Source organism: Desmodus rotundus, chromosome 9, assembly GCF_022682495.2.
Source record: "Desmodus rotundus isolate HL8 chromosome 9, HLdesRot8A.1, whole genome shotgun sequence".
Taxonomy (NCBI): domain Eukaryota; kingdom Metazoa; phylum Chordata; class Mammalia; order Chiroptera; family Phyllostomidae; genus Desmodus; species Desmodus rotundus.
The window spans coordinates 81946049-81967813 of NC_071395.1; the positions used below are offsets into that span (position 1 = coordinate 81946049).

The following is a 21765-nucleotide window of genomic DNA, read 5'->3' on the forward strand; positions in this document are numbered from 1 at the left end:
CTGCTGCTAGATGACACGGGACAGCAGGGTGAGAGTTCTAGTTCAAGTCCCAGGTGGTTGTACCCAGTCACTGTGCACCAGCCCTTGACGGCTGGCAGTGTGTGAGCAGTCACCAGCCAGAGGGACAAGGCACTGTGGACACCTTCCAGGACCAGAGTCACAGAAAGTAAGAGCCCTCTCGAACAAGCCAAAGGTGCAAACACCAAGCTCAGGAAGATTGCCACATAAAATGTGGCAACCCAGCTAAATGTGAATTTCCGGCACACAACAAATCATTTTTAATGTAGATATGGGACATACTCAGAGTAAAAGTTATTTGTTGTGTATCCAAAATTCAAATATAACTCAGGCATCCTGTTTTTCTTATCATTGTTTATTTTTTGCTGTTTGCTTATTTTGCTAAACCTGGCAAACCTACATTCAGGTGAAGAATCTAGGAAACTCTGCCAGGTGTGCTCAAGGGAGGCATGAACCCCCTCCCATGGCCCCAACTCAGGAATGGAGGCCAGCCTTCTGTGGTAGGCATTTGGAGCCTACCTGAGGCCCTACCAGGTGGACAGGGGAGGAAACCCTGAGAGGCTCTGGCTCCAACAAGCCACCTGAAAATGCAGTGGTAGTGGAGAAACACACTTATGTCCAACAGTTCTTTATTAGCTGGCTTGTCTTCCCGCCTGGAGCAGGACCCAAACCACATCTCCCCGCCTGCAGGGCCTGACCTGGTCCATCCAGACAGGATCCTAGAAGTCACAGCCATCCACCCAGTCGCTGAGGTCCTGGCCCTGGCAGTGGTGCCTCCAGGCCTCCCTGAGGATGCAGAGTGGGGAGAGGAGAGGCCAATCAGCTGTAGCCTTCAGTCCCTGCTCAGAGAAGAGCAGGAAGGAGGCTGGCCCTCTAAACCAGAAGTGAGGAGAACAAAAGGGCTAGCAAGGAAAAGAGAGAAAAGGACACTGTGTCACCTAGCACAGAACTGCCTACAAGAAGTTAGAAAGGAACAGAATGGCCCTTAACAATAGTCGTCTACACAGCCTCCTTATTCCCAACAGGGTGACAGAGTCACTTGCTCCACTTCACACGGGGGTCAGTGCAAAGACCTGGAGTCCTGGGGCCCAGTCCAATGCTCTTTTCCTGCATCGTGCTGCCTCTGTGGACAGGATGCCCCCTTTACATTACACAGAGCACTGGCACATCCATCCCCCGTTCACCTGTCCCCGCCCCCTCCCGCAGCCCTGTAAGGTAGATGGGGCAGATACTATGTTCCCTGTATTCCACATGAAAAATTGAGACTGAGATACAAATTTACTTGCCCAAGGGTGACAGCTAGTGAACAACAGAGCTCAACCCACAACCAGTTCTCCTGGGTCTTTCAACTGTAGGTGATGAGAGTTTATAGACTCAGGGCCGTGCCTTGTTCCAGCCTCATGCTGGCATAATGAGGAAGATCAGCTCGATCCTGGGGTTCTGGGGTCCCTTGGTCCCAATTCCCAGGGGTTCCAGTTTGGTAACTAGCATCCTCCCTGATGGCAATGCCAAAGGGCCCAATGACCAGGAGTGTCCCTAAGGGACCTCTATTGCTTTATCAAACCAGCGTGGTCCACTGGGTTCTTTTCTCTTCCTTTAGACTGTGAGCCCCTTGAAGGCAAGGACTTGGGTCTCAGCCATCTCCAAAGCCCAGCACCCAGCACAGAGCAGTCCTCCCTGTGTGCACGGGGAGGGGTAAGCTGCATGCTTTCCAGCTTCTGGGACCACTGCCTATCAGCCTTGTCCACCTCTAAGAAAGTATGCATGCCATCAGTTCACTGCAGTGTACAAAAGAGAGCTGTTCTTTGATTTACCCCAAAGGACCAGTGTCATCCATCCCAGGGTGGCACCCTCAAGGCCTCAAGTCCTTGGATTCCTGCTGAGCCAGGTTCACACTTCCTGATCTGATACATGTGTGCCATGTCCTGCTGAGCCTGCCTGGCTCCACATCCAGTTCTTAGGGCTTCAGCTGCTCTCAAACCTCATGTCTCCAAAGCTGTGGCCACTGTTGAGGCCCATCTCTACCTTCACAGCCATGTTCACCTCCTCCTTTCCCTCCCTGACCACAGAGCTGCTGTCCCTAGGCCTCCCCACAGCCCCTCCTTCCCAGCCCTTCTGCTCTCCATCCCCTGGGGAACTGTCCTCGTCCTGACCCCTCAACGCTCACCTAGGCTCCTGTGAAAGCTCCTCCACTGGTCCCTCTGCCTCTAGTTCCTCCCTAGACATCTCCTGCCTTCAGGTCATTTCACCAGCCTTCTGACTGTCCCATCTGTAAATGGACCTGGTGGCACCAGCCACCTGGAGTGTCTTACCGTCCCCACATGCTGCCCCTGTTTGTCTTGCATCCAGAAATGGGAGTAAAGGAGGCTGCAGACTGTCAGTGCAACTCCCACCAGAAGAGCCTGGGGGGCTATGGGCCACCGCCTGGAGGTCCCTCTGTGAACCAGAGATCTAGTCTGGTGCCCCATCGGTGTGCATCCCAGTGTGCTGCCAGGGAAGAGGGCTGCCCATTGAGTGAGAAAGATGCGGAAAAGTGAAGGCTGACAAGGAGAGGCTCTGGAGAGCCCACCCTGCTTCCAGTAGGGGATTTAGTATTTCATCTATCGTGCACCGTGGCTTTACATAAAAGTGAGCTAGATGAAGATGCCACAGATCAAAAACAGTCAAAAAAGGTTTGCTGGACGAAGATCTAGTGGGCCTGGACGCAGGCATCCCGACAGAGGCAAAGCGTGGGAGAGCCCGGCCTGGCGCCATGATGCCCAGTGAGGGGCTTATCCTCCCTGAAACTCCAGGTGTTGTCTGTAAACTCTTCAGTGGTAGAAATTTCTGCCACTGGAAAGTGTGCAGATGAGACTGTGAAGCCACGGAATGGTGCCTGGGACAGAGCAGACACTCAGAAAAGGTGAGTTCCCTCTGCTGTACCCCAGTCCTGGCCACCTCCCCTTGGGGGCTCCAGCCCAGTTACTTACCAGCTGCTCAGACCCTGGGTCGCCTGACTTATCTTCATGGCACAGATAACAGTGTCCTTGAGGTTGGGATTCAATAAGTCTGTGGTGTGAGGCAGAGAAACACGATGAGCGAGCAGGGTCCGAGCTGGTCATACATGAAGAATGTGTCTGTGTGTCTGTGTCTCCCTCTGACATACATACACACACACACACACACACACACACACACCCTTCTATCCTAAGCCCAGTCCTGTCTCCTGACCCCTCTGGAAGCACAGGTCTTGCCCTATAAATTTTGTCCTTTATCAGATGCAGTTTCCACTCTATTCCCTTAGGTCTCAGAACAGGATCCCACCTGGGACCCCAAATCTAATTCATGGAGGATCCACCCTCATCATTTGCCTCATCCTGTTCTCCTTGGTAGGACCAGCAGGATGTAAGGAAGTCCACACTCAGAGATAAAGGCAAGAGGAGCATACAAAACAGGAAAGAAGCAAGAGCTGGTACAGGGACGCGGCTGAGGCCCAGCCTACCAGTGCAGTACATGTGGCATCCATTGGTGGCATTTTCATTGAGATTTCTGCACCACTTCCGGCTGTTAATCTGGAAGATGCCATAGTTGGTGCTTCCGTCAGGTTCATAGTCCATAGCACCTGCGTCAAATCCACTTGCAAAATAAGCTAGACAGACCCCTGCATAGGGTGGAGACACAGGCCTGTGGGGCACATGGTGAAGGCCAACCCAGACCACCTCATAGTGCAGGTCCCACTCATTCGCTCCTTCGAGCTTCACGCCTGCTTTGAGGTGGTCAGGGCAGATGCCCTCCTTTGTACTTGACAGGCCAGTCCATGAGGCTCTGAGGGACAACCTGACTCAGTCAAGGTTGCAGACAGCTACCAAACAGCAAGAGTCAAGCCTGGACCTCGGGCCTCCTGCCCCTGGGCCAGCAATCCTCCCATTGTCTCACTATTCTGCACTGAGTGAAGCCCCAGAAATGTCTGTGGAATGAATGACAACTAAATCTTTCAAGGCAAGATTAGGAATATGCAGGTGGGACCTGCAGAGGGGGCTAGAATGAGGGGAAAATGGGTCCATCCACATGAGGCTGTACTTCACAGCCTCCCAAAAGTGCCAGAGCTTGGAAAGTTCTGTAGTGCTGTGGGTTACACAGTTTGCCCCAGACCTCAGTGGGAATGCCTGCACACCATGCCAAGATAAAGATTAGGGGACTAAACTGTTCTGTTCCTTTGAATCCTGACTTTAGCTGTTGAGGAAATGAAGGGGTGATTCTGATTTGGCGGCTGATGTCTGCCTGCTATGTATTCCATCAGTGCTGGGTGTTCCCTACCTGTGACTTCATATGGCCCTTGTTTACAAATGAGACTGAGACTCAGAAATCTCCTGAGGCCACACCCCTTGAGTGAGGGGGAGGGGGACGTGAGGAAGAGGAAAGAGGTGATGGGAGGGGGAAGGGCCAGCAAGAAAGAGGGGTACTCACAGTCAGCCAGGCTGTAGCCCCGGTATCCCTCTAGGCCAAAAGCCTGTAACACTCTGACCAGTTCACAGCGACTGTAGACCTTGGCTTGGCAGGGGACGAACAGACAGCTTATCAGAGAGGCAAAGGCCAGCCACAGGACCCCAGGTGGGCACAGCTGCCGCCTGGCTTCCATGCAGGTGGCCGAGGTGGAGCCCCCACCACACTGGCTTCCAGCTGGGCTTTGGGATGGCAGACAGCTCAGCGGCCCTGGTCGTCCTCTCAGGAAGTCCACCCCTTAGGACGATGGGAAAACCCTGCAAAAGGAGAGGCGGCTCCAACCCTGCCATCCAGCCCCTGCAGCCCTGATGGTGCCTGGGCCACACCCTAAGATCCAGGAGAGGGTTCCCTGAGGCCAGCAACTCTCCCTCCCACCCTGCTTCATAATACCCTGTCCTAGAAGGTGGGGAAGAGGTGAGGACACGGTGAAGAAGACGAACACACTTTGAGCTCCATACTACATGCCAGGCATGAGTGAATCCTGGCCACAAACTTTTATAACTGGGAAAGGGCAATGTCATGTCCATTACCCCTTCTAAACACTTGCCTTGCAAAAGCCCCTCCTGCCTTGAAGCTCAGCCCATGTGGTTTGCCCCCAGGCCTCTCCTATCTGACTCTGGAGGCCAGTCTCCAATATGGTGAGGGACATCTGCATCTAGCTATGACTTCCTCCTCCACTCTGACTCACCCCCTACTCCCATGGCCTTGTCACCCCTGCACTCATCGTCACCCCAATATTCCCTGACTTGGCCACCTTCCAGTCTCTCCCTGACCACCACCTCTGCCAAACCTTTCCACGTCTCTTGTGAATTCCACCGCAGCACACTCACCCTCCACCTTCATAAGGTCAAAAAGCAAAATAGTGGCACAACCTCAAGAATGGGTATGCGTGCAAACGGGTAACCTCCACCCACTAGAGCATCTAGTCACCAAGGATGGCAAGGAAGGTTATGGATGTGGCTTTGCTGTTAAGGCCTGAGTTTGAAGCCCACCTCTACGATTTATGACATCTCTGACTTTGGACACTTCCCGAGCCTCATTTTTATCATCCGTAAAGTGAGGACACCAATGACATCAGCCTCATAGTGTTTAAAAAAACGAATGAAAAAGAAAGGCACACAGACAACTTGGTTCTTTGCACTAAAAATAGCTTCATTGTGATTTCTGCTATGAAGTAATTGCACCAGCAGTATTGCTTGTCTTTGGTCAGCTTTCTCTCCCCCACGTCCCTCAAAGGATATTTAAGGCCCTCATTGCTGTCCTCCAGCCACCCTCCCTGCAATGCTCACAAAAGACCTCATCTTCTGCCTCATTAGGGAGAAAACAAGGTGGTCACATGTGAGACTCCCTTCCACTTTCTGCCTTCGCCCATCACACAGACACATCGGGGCCTCGTGCACCCTCACTGCACCCTCTGCTGTGTGAAGGAGGCACCTCTACCTTCAACGAGGCCCATATTTGCTCCAAGCTCTGGCTTTCACCTTTTCCTGATGCTTGGCTTGTTTCACAAGCTCCTCCTCTCTCAGCATCCTCAGCATCTACCCCCCACCAGCTCCACCTTCCTCTGCGCCCATAGGCGGACTTATGTCTCCAGCCCACAAGACACCTTCCCTTCACTCTTGTCACTGTCTACCCTGAACTGTCTCTTTCCCTCTATTCTCATCTAAACTTCTAGGGGGAAAATTACCATTTTCTCACCTCCCATTTGTTTTTCGACCCAGTGAAATTCAGCTTCACCCCCACCACGGTCCAGAAATGGCTTCGCTCACTCCCGTGGACCCTCATCAGGTCTGTCTGACAGGAGCTCCCAGCAGCACTCACACTGGGAACCACCCCTCCATGCTGGACATCCTGCCTCTCTCAGCGTCCGATGCTCCCCTGGCCCAGGTTCTCGCCTTCCTCTGACTACTGCTGCTCATTCCCCTTGTGGAATCCACTCCCGCCCAGGTCGGACATGCTGCTACGCTTCCAAGCCATTCTACGCTCAGCCCTCTTCTCTTCCACCTCAGGAGGTTGCCCACCGACCTGCAGGCGGGGCCTTTATAGGACACCTTCCTCTGAGAAGCAGCCCTTCATGCTGCTGCCTCCTGTGCATCTCCGCTTGGAGGCCCCAGTCTCCTCCAACTAAGCACATCAAACCAGAACTCATGTTCCCACCAAATCTCCTCTTCCTTATGTCTCCCCTTTCCTGGGTAAAAGATTCTTGGTTTTCCACCCATGATGTTTTTCAAACCGGAAATAGGGATGTCACTCTTCAGTCTTTCTCTCCTTCGCCCAACCAACCAGTCCCAAGGTGCCGTGGATTCCACTTTCCCTCCGAGAGTCCGTGTTGCCATTAGTTCACACCACGTCATGGTGTGAGGATGGTCTTCTTCTACCCAGTCCCGGCTCTTCTTCCAAAGCACTCTCCACCCACTTTCCACAATGAAATCTTTAATCAGAAAGCCCCTAGCACCATTTGAAGGCTCCCTGCATCTCTGCTCCTAAGCACACTCCACAGCCCCACCCCCATGACTCAGTCCTTTGGACCCCTCCTCCCTCATTCACATTAAGTTCCGATACTGCCACCTGTTCCCCTCATGGTGCCCCTGCTGTCTAGCACAGAGTGTCTCCCCTTTCCCTGCGTGGCTCACTCTTCCTCATACTTCAGGGGTCCCATCTCTGAGATGAGTTCTCCAGCAACACACTCCTGGCAGGCCACTGCTCCCCAACACCCCAGAGCACCCTGTCCCTCTGCCCCTCCTCTGCCACACTGGACTGTGATCTATGTCAGTCTTCCCAGCACCAGGTAAACTTGCAAAGATCAATGGCTGTGTTGTTTCTCTTTATCTACTAAGGGGCTAGCAGACCTGCTGGTATGCAGTGGCTGTTCAATGGGTGCTGTTTCAGCAGAAACATACTGAAGTTGCGACCACAAAGTATGTGCCTTTCCCACCAAGTGCGGGGAAGGAAGGGGAGGAAGACAATGAACCTGAGTTCTTCAAGCCTGGCAGACAAGCCCTTTCTGGATGTTTTCTGGGTTAATCTCATCTAATCCACTCAACTACTCAAGGGGGATATGGCTATGATCCCCAATTCTTAGATGAAGAAATGAAGTTGGCTGCTCTACAGAGACTGGCTTTGATTTTTTGTGGCAAAGTGACTTAATCGTAGTTTTATCCTGAGCATTCCACAGCAGGTCCACAGTCATCAGGCGTCAGGTGGGTGGTTCAGAGACCAGACACCTGCCAGCATGGCTGCTCTCTCTGAACTCAGCCCTCTCCCAGCCCAGGATGCCCCCATCTCTGACCACCAACTTTCTCCTTCCACGCCCCTCACTGGCCAGACCCGCCCAGGGACCTTGTCACCAGCTGCAGGAAGAGGGGACGGAGGCTCACTGACCAGGTGTGGTTCCCACCAAAGCTGACACAGCAGTGACAGTGCCAAACCTTGGCGTCAGCCAGGCCAGCACCCTTGGTCCTGCCGGGATCCCAGACACCAGCCTTAAGAGAATGATCGGGGAGGGCAGACTCTAAACTGATGTAGCACCTTCTAGAACATCCCAGTTCTGTGAGCTCATTTCTAGAACCATCTCTCACCCACTGAGCTTCACCAGTGCCCTTGACTCCTCAATTCCAGATCCCTGGGAACATATGAGGAGTATCCAAGCACAACTTCTTGTGCCCTGCTCTACACACACATGCACACACTTACACATGCACACACACATACACACGCACGCATGCACACACAGTACCTTAAAGCACGACCTTTCTCCTCCTCACACACCCCTCAGGTGATTACCCAGCACGTTGGCCGGGCCCACCACCTTCCCAGACCACCTGTTTCTCCGTCAAACCCTTGTCACTGGCAGAAGGGTCTTGAATGCTGAGCCGCACACCACCTCCTTTTCTCCATCTGGATGATGACTGTTCAGTGTGGACAAGCTTGGAACAAAGATGATGCTGTGGACCCTAAAGCTCGAGGGACACAGAAGTGAAATGGAAAGGCACGTGACCACCACGTCTGTGTCCCACAGGGGCCCCACAGGGAAAGCAGGTGGCACAGCCATTAGAGCAGGAACCCAGGTGCAGCTGACTACCAGCTGGGTGGCCCAGGAAGAGTGACTTAACCTCTCAGGTTCCTCAGGTCTCATGTAGGAATAACAATTCCTGAAACATCTTCATAGATGCTTAGTCCTTCCCGCCGAGTGTGAGGACTCAGAGTGCTCAGCACACAGGCACACTGACGACTAAGAGCAGGCGTAGCCACACACACGGGAAGTTGCACCACCTGCACCCTCTCTGCCTGGGCCCCACCCCAGACCGACCAGGTTAGAACTGAGGGCTGCTGCTGCAACAGTCAGTTTATTTTCATTCTTTCCTTTAAAAAAGTTTCACTGTGGTTCACACTCTTACCATGAGATGTGCCCTCAACAGAAGTCCGAGTGAGCAATGCAGCACCGCTGACTACAGGCACAGTGCTGCCCAGCAGACCTCTCACAGCTCATTCATGCCGCTTACCTGAGTCTGTGTGCCCCCGCATCGGGAGCCCCCCACTTCCCCGCCCCTCCACCCTTCGAGTCCGTGAACTTGACTACTTTGGATGCCTCACGAAAGTGACATCGTGCAGTATTAGTCTTTCTGTCAATGGCTTATTTCCCTTAGCACCATGTCCTCCAGGGTCATCCACGTTGTCCCACACGGCAGAATTTCCTTCTTTTTTTAAGGCTGAATACTATACCATTGTGTGTATAAAACGTACAACTTCGTTATCCGTTTATCGTCTATGGACGTCCGAGTGTTTCCACTCTTGGCCATTCTAAACCATGCTGCACTGCACATGGGACTGCAAACATCTCTTCCAGGTCCTGCTTTCAACTCTTTTGGGTAAACACCCAGCAGTGGCATTGCTGGCACACGTGCTGGTGCTATTGTGGCGGTTTGAGCGGCCTCCACTCTCTTCTCCGCAGTGGCTGCACCATTTTGCACTCCCACCAGAGTGCGCAGGAGTTCCAGTGTCTCCACATCCTTTCCAACACTTGTCTTCTGGGATGTGTACAAGTTTGTAAATCCTCCTCACTGACGGGAGGGAGGATATCTCACTGTGCTTTATTTTGTATTTCCCTGATGCTGGTGACGCTAATCATTTTCCCCATGCCTCTGCTGATCATTGGTGTGCCTTCTTTGGAAAAAAGTAATTGGGCATCAGGGTTTCTTAAAAGCTCCCAGATGACTCCAGGGTGTGGCCAGGCTTGAGCCTTGATTCAGGAGAAAAAGTCTGGACTTGAGTTCCATAAACCTGAGTTCAATGTCTTGCTCTGCCCCGAGGGGCTCTCTAGTCTGGAGGTGTTAACCACCATTTCCTCATCTATCACGTGGAGTTGAGACCCGGCCCTGCCCCTGGAATCATGGTACTTAGTCTGCCCAAGCCTCGTTTGGCTCCTCTGTAAAATGGAAATAATCCTCCTTCTCTGACTCCATGCATTGAATGCTGACCACTTACATCTGTCCATTTCGCTATTGCTTTTATCGTCTGGCCCTTGGCGGTGATTCTGTCTGGTTGAGTTTGGGAGTTTTTACTGCATCGGCCTGCTTTTACCATTTTATTGCTTCTTTTTATTGAGTAATCTTTCAGCTTATTTTATTTTACTGCCTGTTTTGTTATTTCCCACCTGACTTTCGCTTTTACATGGGGAATAAGAAAAAGCAGCTCAAAAGGAACAGTTATGAGGGCAGACGAAGCCCCAGTAGGGGAGAGGCAGGTCTTTATTTCTCAGCTGCGCTCTGGAGGAGTCTCCCTGTTTCCCCAAAGGCAGCTCAGATTCTGGGCCATATCTTAGCAGAGATCCTCCCTGACTCCCTTCAGGGCCAAGTTCTCCAGCATCTTCCTTGTTCTCAGTCCTGGCAGCACTGTAGGGGAAAAAAAGAAAGAATCAAAAATGCATATGCCTGGGCCCCACCCCTGGCTAATTACAGAAAAATCTCTGAGGGTGGGGTACAGGCACGAGAATTTTTTTTAACACTTTCAGGTGATTCCAAAGCGCTACAGGGCTGAGACCCAGTGTCCGAACTACATGTTGACAGGTCCCTGATGCGCGATGCTGTTTTACAGCCTTGTGTCAGATGCTATCACATATGTCATACGCACTCTTTCTCCTCCATCCCTCTGCCCAGGTTCCAGCCCTCCTCAAAGCACCACAATAGCTTCACTTCGTGCCCTAGACCCCTTGGGCTGAGGGAGGAATCCCACATGCTTGCACAGCATCAACGCCCATGTGCACTCGGCGTCTATCACACCACGTCAGTGTCTGCCTCATCACCCCCCAGACCAGGAGACCCCTGAGGCGTCTCTCATGTCTGTTTTCCCATTGTCGAGAAGGAGGTCAAACACGCCGTGAAGAAATAAGGGAATGGATGAAAATCTCTTAGCACGGAGACTCCATCAGGAGGGCACTGGTCTCAGAGTATGTCCGGATCCCTGTGGACAATGAAAACACGAGCCCTTCTCTGGCTGCAAGCAGAGGCAGCTGGGACCCCTAGAGGAGACCTGCACCCTGATCCACTCCCAACTTAGTCCACAGGAAGCAGAGAAGCTCTTCTGGACCAGTGTGTCCCTGCCCCTGTCATCATGGATCAAGGGTGTGGCCGTGACTGCAGGACACTGTTATCAGGCGGCCTGCGCCAGGTCAGGTCTCCAGCTCTACACTCAACAGTCTCAGAACCACACATTCCCTTAGTTTTGTGTCTCCTTCCTTACCCCGTCTTCCCCCTTAGGATGGTTAATTTGTGCGTCAGCTGGACTGGGCCGCTGGCTGCCAGATATTTGGCCAATCATTAATCTGGGTGTTTCTGTGACAGTGTTTCTGGATGACAGTTTTTTTAGTTGAAATATATTTGACATATATCTGACACATTTATTTATCGTGATGTGATTTTCTTCATGGGGATAAGCAGCACCTCTGTCACGTGTCACATGGTTCTTTTTTGTGGTTGACATAATTAAGTTTAGTCACTTGGCAAGTTTGATGGGTATAATACAATATTGTTGTTTATATTCACTATACTGTACATTAGATAAGGTTAAAATGTAGATCAATTGATTGAGTAAAGCAGATTACCCTCTCTAATGTAGGTTGTCTTTATTTAATCAATTAATGTCCTGAATAGAATAAAAATGATAGATCTCCCAAATATAACGGAATCCCTTCTGCCTGACCATGTTCAAACTGAGACATTGGCATATCTGAATATAAAATCAAACATCTGTAGTCCTGGGCTTGAGGTTTCTTAGCAGAAACGTGCTGCCAGTGGACAAGAAGGGATTCCACTCCATGGGGAGCGGCGGGGAGTGCAGGATGGGCAGGGCCCCTCGGAGGGCCTGTGGTCGCTCTGTGATCACAGCCAGACCTCCCTCCTTCGCCCTGGGCCAGGTGAGCTGTCCGAGCACCGTGTCAGGCCTCCCCCAACATGAAACTGCTCCAAGTCCAGGTTCAGCTTCTTGCTGGCCATTTATCCCAGACAAGTCCCCCCTCTCTACACCCACATTTCCCTCTGTAAAGTGGGGAGGGTGGGAGTAAAACCCATATCCTATTCCCTGAATTCTAAGTCACCCATTGAACCACCGAAACTGAGATGGGTCTTACAGTCGATGGCCTCTCATCACTAATTGGTGGGATGCTTCTTTTTCTCAGCGGTGCACAAAATAATGGTGCATCTTACAAGGGTTAGCGTCTGCCGAATGGTATCACAGAACGGTAAAATATGGTAGCGTCTCTGTCCCTCCTTTCCCAAGCAGCCTAAAAATCCCATGATTCCATGATCCTGTGGCCTTCAATACAGTTCACCTTTACTTCATAGTGTGTATTCATCAAGCCGGATGAAGAGGCACCGATTTATGTTAGTTTTTTTGACATTGTTATCCACAGACTGAAATCATCAGAAACACCAGCTGGTCGGAAATACAGAGTCTCAACCCCATCCCTCACCTGCTGAATCAGAACCTGCATTTCAGTTGGATTCTCCAAGTGATTTTAGGCACATTAAAGTTTGAAGAGTGCTATCAGCTCACACATGCCCTCTACTACACACACACACACACACACCTGTGTGCCAGGAACGCTCAGCCAGAACCTCACTATAAATAACACGTGTGTGGGGCTCCATTTCATTTCATGCTTGCATACGCTGTGAAGAGAGGCTTGTCTGCGGTCTGAAATGGCAGGGAGGACCCAGAGGGGATAGAGGCACAAACTGTCCTTTAAGAACCAGAGGTGGGGCAGGTGGATGATGGCAGCTGTAGCCACACCCATCTGTAGATGGCAGAATTGGGGCTGGGGTTTGGCCTGGACAACTACCACCAGCATGTCCCCACTCCCCCTTAGTGACACCTGCTCTGTCCTGTTCTTCCTGGGCTCCACCCCTGGGACCCATCTTGACCAGAGCACCCAGCACTTTGCTGGGTCCCTGACGCCCAGTCCTGTATTGGATGCTTATCTCTACCCCTGGACCTCAACTTTACGTCTATGTTTCCCATTTTCCTTGCATTCTTCTTATTTTCAGTGGTGTGTACTATCCATCCATCCATCCATCCATCCATCCATCCATCCATCCACTAATTTGACAAATATTTACTGAGCATCTTTACAACCTGGGACACGCGGGCCTAGCTATGGGGGGCTCAGAGTCTGGTGAAGCTGGTCAACCAAATGTCATCTACTAATGCCTTGTGGTGTGTGGTAGGAGGGGGGTGCTATGGGAGTCCAGAGGACAATCCGTAGTCAAACCAGGGGTGAGGGAAGGTTGCCTGGAGGAGTTGTTGTCTTAACTGGTATCCAAGAATCGGTAAGCACGAGATGGGAGCAAAGGCATTCCAGGCATCATGAATAGACTAAGTAAAGGCACAAAACCAAAAAGCACCTTGTGAGTAATTCATATTCCAGATCATGAAACCTGGATCAGGAAGTGGAGAGAGAAGGGTCTGGGAGGCAGGCGGGGCTGGATCAAGCAGGGCCTGGCAGACCAGTTTAAAAATTCAGACTTTAACCCTAGGACTTGGCTCTTCCCCAAGTGCTGTTATGTTGCCATGCAACAAATACTTAATGAGAACCTTCAGGGTGCCCCGCACTAGGTGAAGTTAGGTATAAAGGACCACCAGGCAGGCTCTGTTGCCAAAGACCCTGAGGCCTTTGGGACAGGTAGAACAATATCAAATCACAGAAAGATGAACAGTGGCACAGGGCTGCATGCACTGATAATCACCCCATGGTAAGATGGGAAGTGCTAGGAGTCAAGAAGAGGGAGAGTGAAAGGATGGACCAGGAAAGCTTCCTGGAGGAAGCTGACCCCAGAGGCCCTGGAGAAATCAGAAGTGACTCTTGGGGAAGGAGTAGTCTAGGGACAGGAGAAGAAAATGTGGCAGCCGAACTAAGTAATAGGTGAGGAGCTGCACCACAGTCAGAGTAATTGGGGTGAGCAGGACAGAGTGGGGGCTGCCCAGGGTCTCACTCCACAAGCCACCACCAGAGGCCAAGTCCTGGGAGCCCAAGGCGAGGTATGAGCAGCCTCATAAACCTGGACTGAATTCTCACTGTTCTGAGCTTGTTAAACCTGTGAATGTATTAATAACTCCAGTGCACATGAGTGTCCTGCAGTGTTGGGAGAATGACAGGCACCAGCCCATGACACCAGCCCATTACATCATTTCCCCAGGAAGTGAGGATAAGAGAGCCCTGACCCAGGCACTAACATGGGGAGGGGAGGGAACTTGCCCAAGGCCACGTGGCCAATGGTGGCAGAGCTTCCTGAGCCTGCTGATGGTGTGGCAAGAAGTGTGCTGAGAACTCCTCCTGCCCACCCCACACGTACCCTGGTGTCTAATGTCAGGGGATCTGTGTAGCAAGTTGCAGCCTGGCAAATGGCCTTTCCACCCCTGCGGAGAATAATGACGTGCCCATGTCTCCTCAGGGTCCGTGACAGAGGACACTCACCCCAGCTTTATATCTGAGTGCTCGTTTACGATCCGAGTGACTGAGTATAAGTAGCAAAGCGGTGTTTGCTTGATAAATGAAGCGCTGGAACTCCTGAGACGGCACATTTGCTAAACCTGCGCCATAAGCTTTTCTGTAATGATAAATTCTCTCTGGCGTCAGGCAGAGCTGAAAGCCACCGGCACCCCAGAGGTCAGTCTTTGGAAGAATTGTGGCTCACACACAGCTCAGAAAAATCTTTTGAGTATTGATTTTTCTCCCATGACTGTGCAGTTAGTGGTAGAGTCATACAATCCTGGAAAGCGGAAGCTGGAAAAGCTCTGAGAGATCATCGAGGACTACCCTTGCCAAGCAACCTCCTGATTTTGCTTAGTGGGAAACTGAGGCCCCAGGAGGGAAGGTTGCCTTGGGATCTGACTTGGCTGCAACAGAGCTGGGAGTTCAGTCTGTTGAGCCCAGCTGTGTGCCAGCTCTGGGGAAGAGAACTCAGCCCTCCACTCCCCACTCTCAAAAAGCTTGAAGGCTAGCAGGGGCAGGCATGACAGCCAACAAATACAACAATAAGTTGTTGCTGGGGCTGATATAAAACGCTAGCCTGGACATCAGGGCTGAAGGTGGAAGGAATGGATGGAGAAGGCCTCTCAGCTGAGCAACACCAACTGAGCCTTAGAAGCTGGGCAGGCTGAGAAACAGGAAGGACCTTCCAGGCAGGGAGGCAGAAGAGCACATGTTGAGAGGCGAGGGCAGCCTGACAGTTTGGGGCAAGATGAGAGGAGAGACAGGAAGGCAGATCATGGAGCGTCTTGGAAGAAAAGGAGCTTGGGTTTTATTCAAGGGAAGAGGGTGATGTGATCGAATCTGCACTTCACGGAGATCAGGTGGGGAGTCAGGTTGGAGGAGGGTATGTAGGAAGCAGGGACCAGGTTGGAGACTGTTGTAACAGTACAGGAGGGAGCTGATGACAGTGTGAAGTTGTCGAGAAGACAGGATACTTTTACTGACGTGGGGAGATGGAATCTGACTTGTTCACTGATCCAGAGGAAGTTCAGAGAGAGGGAGGAGGGGTCAAGGTCCTTTTATCAAAAGACCATGTTCCTCCCTCCAACCCCTAACAGGAACATTTTACCAGGTCTAAAAATTAAGAATCCATACACCCAACGTTCTTCAAGTTATAAGGGAAGGTCCACACAAAGGTGAGTTACAATACACTATCTAGTTATAGATGCCATCCTGCTAACTCAGAATAAATGGCCACCTGAGACCTCCTTAGGTGTGAATGTTTGAGTCCTATTAAAGAAAGTATTGCCTGTTGTAGGCAGGAGAGGCTAACTGGCATGACTATCAACCCTTACATCTGAGTGCTTTGTCACAATGAAATTTTTTTCCTCACCCGTATCCCAGGCCAGTGCAATGGGCAGTGGGGCTCGGCTCCACACAGTCATCCAGGGATCCAGGTTTCTCCCAACTTGTGGCTCTGTCCTCTAGGACATCTATCTTAACCATTTCAACCACATCACTTCTACCTACATCTCATTGGTGAGAACTCATCACATGCCCCATCTAGAAGCAAACAGGGCTGGGGAAAGCAACCAGCCCAGGAGGATGAGGACTCTGGGATTGGAGCACTCTTGGTCTGGGCCAGGCTGCCCCAATTTTTCTGTATAGTGGATTCACAGTTTAGAACACAGCATTTTCTTATTGAAGACACTCTAGACACTCACTGGAGCTCAGTGGGCAGGATCTGCCCAGCCACCCCTGAGCCAAAGACCCCAAGCAGGCAAGGGTGCCTCATACTCTGGAGGTCACTGAGCACAGGTCATGCCCTGCATCCTGTGCCCTCAGCCCTCTGCCTGCCTACCCTCCTCCTGCAACACCCGGAGCTTTCTGTCCTCCACATGTTCTTCCTAATAGATGGCTGTTCCCTTCCACACCCACAGGAGACAGAGGCTCTAAGACAGTTGTCAAGAATTACTGCAGCCCAGAGAAAGAACTGAGAGAATGAGAGTGATTCATCAAGAAGACATAGAAGCCGATTGGGCAACTCATGATCAGAGCTGTTTAGCTACCCAAAGGGATAGCAGGATAAATTACAGCCGGAAGAATGAACAATTATAACCTTGGCATCACATACTGTGAAGGCTCATTCTAATCACCTGCCACCAGGCTTTTAAAATTTAGGGCAAACTTTTGAGGGTACCTGACTCTGCATTTACATCTTGCTTTGAACAACTGGAGGATGGGATCCTGGGAAGAGGGTGAGATAGATACTAATCAATGAAGTCTTTTTGTTGGGTTGCTCTTCCAGACCTAATTTGTTTCGCCAATCCTATTTGATTGCTAGCAGGTAATAGCTCTTAGGGATGGCTTCCCACAACGTGGGCTGTGCTCTTTCTCTCTCCCCACTAACGTCACTGTCAAGTAGCTAATGATTTGTAAACAGGCCTGGCGTCATGCACATGTAGCTGCCATTTAAGGGACCCTGGCTGAGCCCTTGGTGAAAATCAGGGATCCTTGAGTAATTAAAACCACCCCTGCCCTGACTCAAGGTTGGGTGAATTTTGCAGACTGGATTTTCTTAAGGCAAACAAAAATTTCTGGACTCTTTCCTCAAAGGCGAAGGTTGGATCTCCACTATACTGAGCACCTGCTTTGTGTCATAAGAGCAATGTGCAAGCAGCCTTGACCCTTGGGGAGGAGGCCCTTAGCCCTCTGATTCTGGAGACAGAGCCCTGCCCAGGAAACCTCCCAGTCTGATGGGAAGAACACAGCTCTGCTCTAAGTAGAACACTAGTTTGATGGGAGAGACACAGCAGTGCCCTAGAGAATCCTAATCTGATGAGACTGGCAAAGCTTTGTCTGGAGAGCGTCCCTACTTCCATGAGGGAGACAGGTGGCTGTCATTCTTTGCAGATGAAAAGCTGCAACTCAGCACCATCGCCAAGCTCAGCACACATGTATGATCACAGAGCTCTGCAGGAGGCCACTGTGCTGATCTGCCCAAGCTTTGCAGCCCCCATCCAGAAGGAAGGCTATCCCCACCCAGTCACAGTGTTTTCTGGCTCTGCCTGGTGGTCTGGCACAGCCCCAGGGGAGCGCCATTCACTGGGGGCAGCCCTGGCTGGGTGTAACAGCCAGTCCAGCAGGGTTTTAATAATGCACACCCCACAGAGTTGCTCATTAAACTTTCATAGTCCCGCACAGGAAGCGTTTGGTCTCACACAAGACAGGGCTTGGGCTCTGGGGAACTCCGCATAAGTTTCGTTGCCAGAATCAGGTCCTTTGTGGATCCAAACATACCATGTGAAGGGACACCCACCTTAAGCAAACCCAGGCGGGTCTCCTGCTCCTTGGGAGAAGGAAACTAGTGTTCAACGTGGCAGTTTCTTTTCATACATTAGCTTACTTCCTGCAACCCTATCAATAACCTTGAGATAACTGTTGTTGTCACCATTATTGAGAGGAAAACAATGAAGATGCAGGCAGTTAGGTAATTTACCTGAAGGGCTGGGATTCAAATCCTGGTCTAATTCCAAAGCTCCTGCTTCTTCCACTGTATCATGAGGCCTCTTGGACACACTCAGAAAAAGATCCTGGAGCTGGGGGCAGTGAGAGGGAGGCCGATCAGACACTAGGCACATAGTAACCCTTCAGAGCATGCTCAGGGGACCCAAGTAGCTAAAGGGAAATCTGGGGGGTTCAATCTGGGGGGTTCTGATATAATAAAACTAAGCCAGTAACCTTTAAACATCAGAACTCATAAGAATTACCAGGGAATTTTATTTAAAACCCAGGCTGGGCTTATCACCAAAGAGTGTGGCTCAGTAGCTCTGGGCCAGGCCTAGGAAATGCATTTTATTGAAATTCCAGGCGGTCCTGATGCCGCTGGCCCCCAGACGACATTTGGAGAAACACCAAATAACCTCCTACGTGCGTGTGGTATCCTTTATAAACACGTGCACTTTCATTATCTCGTATCATCCTTGATACCACCTGGCAGGTAGGCTGGGCAAGACCTATGAGTCCTGTTTCACACCCAGGAGAACAGAGTCTCTGTAAAGTAATGCAAGAGCATAAGAACGCAACAGGTAGTGTAAGGCCAGGGCCAGCACTCCCTTCTTCCTGCCTCCGAATTGTCTGAGCATGCTGTCTTATCTCTGGGGGGACATGGAGACATGGGGGGACAGGTGGCGTCCTTATAGCCCACCATCCCTGGTCCATGTGATACCCTGTCTACATTGGTCCAACCCCTCTGCATCCGGGTCCCTCCATCCCAGGCCAGCAGTGAGTGTCTTGGTCGTCAAACATTTTTTAAAAAGTTTGTCTTATTTTCTTAATCTATGTCTCAAAAATAGTGATTTCCATATTTTAAACATAAGGAGTGTTTTTAATGATATGTTTTATTGTAGGAAATTTGGAAAAATAAAGTCCTTGCAGCCAACAGCCAAGGTCATCGTTTGATGGATTTCTTTTCTCTCTGCCTGCGTTATGACATGTCCCCCCTGTTTTCACTTAATGGGCTAAAGAATTTTCCATTTCAAGATTTAAAAATCAGAATTCTCCTTTAAAGCATCTCTCCTCTCCAGCAGGCTGCCTACAAACACCAGGGACCTCTGGGCATAGAAGGTGGGCCTAGACCATTGGGCCACTTGTCACTGGGGAGGTGGAGGCCTGAGGATTCATGGGCAGGGGCTCTGGGCACACCAGGTGTCCTGTCACTGGGCTGGTAATGTGGGCTCTGGTACCCACCTGGGTCACATTCAAGTGACCTGTAAGGTGAGTTGCCCCAGCTCTGGCCTCTGTGTCAACACTTTACCTGTGTTACTCATTCAAGCCCCATGGAATAGCATCACCCAGGCACAAATTGAGGTCCATCCTCCCTGATCTGACCATCACATACCTTGCCCTTTGCCAGCCTGCTGCTGCCTCCACCCATCCTGATACAGTGTTGACACCTCCTGGCAGGGGCTCTCCTGGCTCCTGGGTCCCTCCCTGGGGTGCCCAGGGAGGTCTCTGCTCACCTGGGAGGCCACTCCATCCCTCCTCCTGTCCCCCTGGGGTTCAAAGCACCTGGGTTACTGTCGTCTCCTGACTTACTTCACAGTCACAGCTAAAACAGGTTTCCAGGTAGATTTGGATTAAGAAATTAGGTGGGTTAATAAACTAAAATGTTCACAAATCCTTGTATATAAATTTCTATTAAGTTTCCTCATCCAAAAACTGGTCTCTGATAGTTTAATTTCTGTATTAAATAATTAAAACTCTATTTTCAATTGCTGTGAAAAATTGTTTATCTTAATGATCTTTCTAGAGGAGCCAGTAATTTTATAACTTGTAAAAATGATAAACTGGCATCATTATCCCATAGTCCTGAAATATGACCCAGCAACTTTCCGAAAAGCCATCTGTATTCCATTAATGCTCCCTGCTTCAGACGCATAGGATCACTTTACGCCACAGGCTATCCTACGTTTTATTATGACGATGATGAAGATAGAAACAACCAGTTTAATTATCCCATTTCCAACAATGAAATAAATGTTCAACATGTCTTCACCGTTAAAAAAGGAAGATGAAGAATGCCGTAGCGTGCTTCCAGGCAAGCACAGGCTGAGCAGAGTGCTCAGCAAGCTTTCTCCCAGACTCTTCCCACGGCTGGAACACACCAGGACTGCCGCCCCATCCCCCTAGAGCTGGCTCAGCTCCTCCCCCTCCAACCGCAGGGCTGCGCAGAGTGGGGAGGGTTATTAACCTGAACCCTGGAAAATATTCCGTATTCACGGATTGGAAGGCTTAATATAGGTAAAATGGCCATATTACCTAAAGCAATATACAGATTTAATGCAATCCCATTTAAAATCCCAATGGTGTTTGTCAAAAAAAAAAAAAAAAAGAACAAAAACATCAGATTTGTATGGAACCACAAAAAAAAATCCAGATAGCCCAAGCATTCCTGAGAAAATAGAACATAGCCAGGGGTAGCATACTCCCTGAGTTCATATTATACTACAAAGCTACGATAATCAAAACAGCATGGGAGTGGCAGAAAAACAGATGCAGACCAATTGAACAGAACAGAATTGAGAGCCAAGAAACAAACCCATGTGTATATGGGCGATTGGTTTTCCACAAAGGAGGTAAAAACATACAATGAAGGAAAGAAAGCCTCTTCAATAAATGGCGTGAAAAAAGATGGAAAGCTACATGCAAAAAAATGAAACTGCTATTGGACACTATACACACAGATAAATTAAAAATAGATCAAAGACCTACATACAAGACCTGACACAATAAAATAAATAAAGAAAACATAGGTACAAAACTTATGGACATTGGCCTCAGAAAGGGTTTTGTGAATTTGATCCGAAAGGCAAGGAAAGTAAAAGCAAAAATAAATGAATGGGACCACATGAAACTAAAAAGCTTCTGCACAGCCAAAGAAACCATCAACAAAACACAGTCAAGCAACCTAATGGAAGAAGATATTTGCAAATGATACCTCCAATAAGGGGCTAATATCCAAAATATATAAACAATCATGCAATTCAACAACAACAAAATCAATCCAATTGAAAAATGGGCAGCCGACCTGAACACACACTTTTTGCAAGAAGATATACAACTGGCAAAGAGATAGATGAAAAGACGCTCAGCTTCACCAGCTATAAGGGAAATGCTATTTAAAACCACAATGAGATACCACCTCACACCTGTTAGAAAGGCTGTTATCAACAAGACAAGAAATAACAAGTGTTGGAGAGGATGTGTAGAAAAGAGAACCCTCATACACTGCTGATAGAAATGTAAACTGGTACAGCCACTATGGAAAACAGTATAGAGATTCCTTAAAAAATTAAGAATAGAGATATCATATCACCCAGCTGGAAATCTAAAAGTATAAGTGAAATTCCTGATTAAAAAAAATGTTGGCAACTAATTTGACTTTTTAAAAACTGTAAGCCAAAAACACACCTCTGTGGGCTGGTTGGGGCCTGAGGAGCTACCAGAGTGCAGCGCCTGCTTCAAATTGTTCTGGACCGAGTGCATCCTTTGTCCTTGTCACCTGTACTGACCTTAGCCTGGTCTACTGGGCCACTGCCCCCAGTGGGTCCCAGGCTTCAGTTGGCCCTGCACTGGTTCCGCCTCTTCCTCACAGGGCTAGGAGTCCAGGGCCGATGGGGACGGCCATCTAGAGTGCATTTCTCCTTCCACACCAGCCTTTGTCAATCTTTTTCATCTTGTGGCACACATAAACTAATTACCAATAAACTAAGTAGTAGGCCCCCACTACTAAAATTCTG

At 50.0% G+C, this 21765-nt stretch overlaps 1 protein-coding gene and 1 long non-coding RNA gene across 2 annotated transcripts; both read right to left on the bottom strand.

Annotated features, from left to right (window-relative positions):
* Positions 1–737: 737 nt before the first annotated feature.
* Positions 738–5343, bottom strand: LOC112308676 (sperm acrosome membrane-associated protein 3-like). Its single transcript, XM_024564985.2, has 5 exons — positions 5331–5343; positions 4465–4737; positions 3500–3658; positions 2988–3066; positions 738–804 (listed from the first exon to the last, which is right to left on the bottom strand). Exons 1-5 carry the CDS (start codon positions 5341–5343, stop codon positions 738–740), a joined length of 591 nt encoding a protein of 196 aa, XP_024420753.2.
* Positions 5344–9652: 4309 nt separating this feature from the next.
* On the bottom strand, positions 9653–21324 carry LOC123480241 (uncharacterized). The gene is made up of 3 exons (XR_006656158.2): positions 20022–21324; positions 17964–18063; positions 9653–10391 (listed from the first exon to the last, which is right to left on the bottom strand). It is a non-coding gene; the product is annotated as an uncharacterized lncRNA (long non-coding RNA).
* Between the last annotated feature and the right edge of the window lie 441 nt (positions 21325–21765).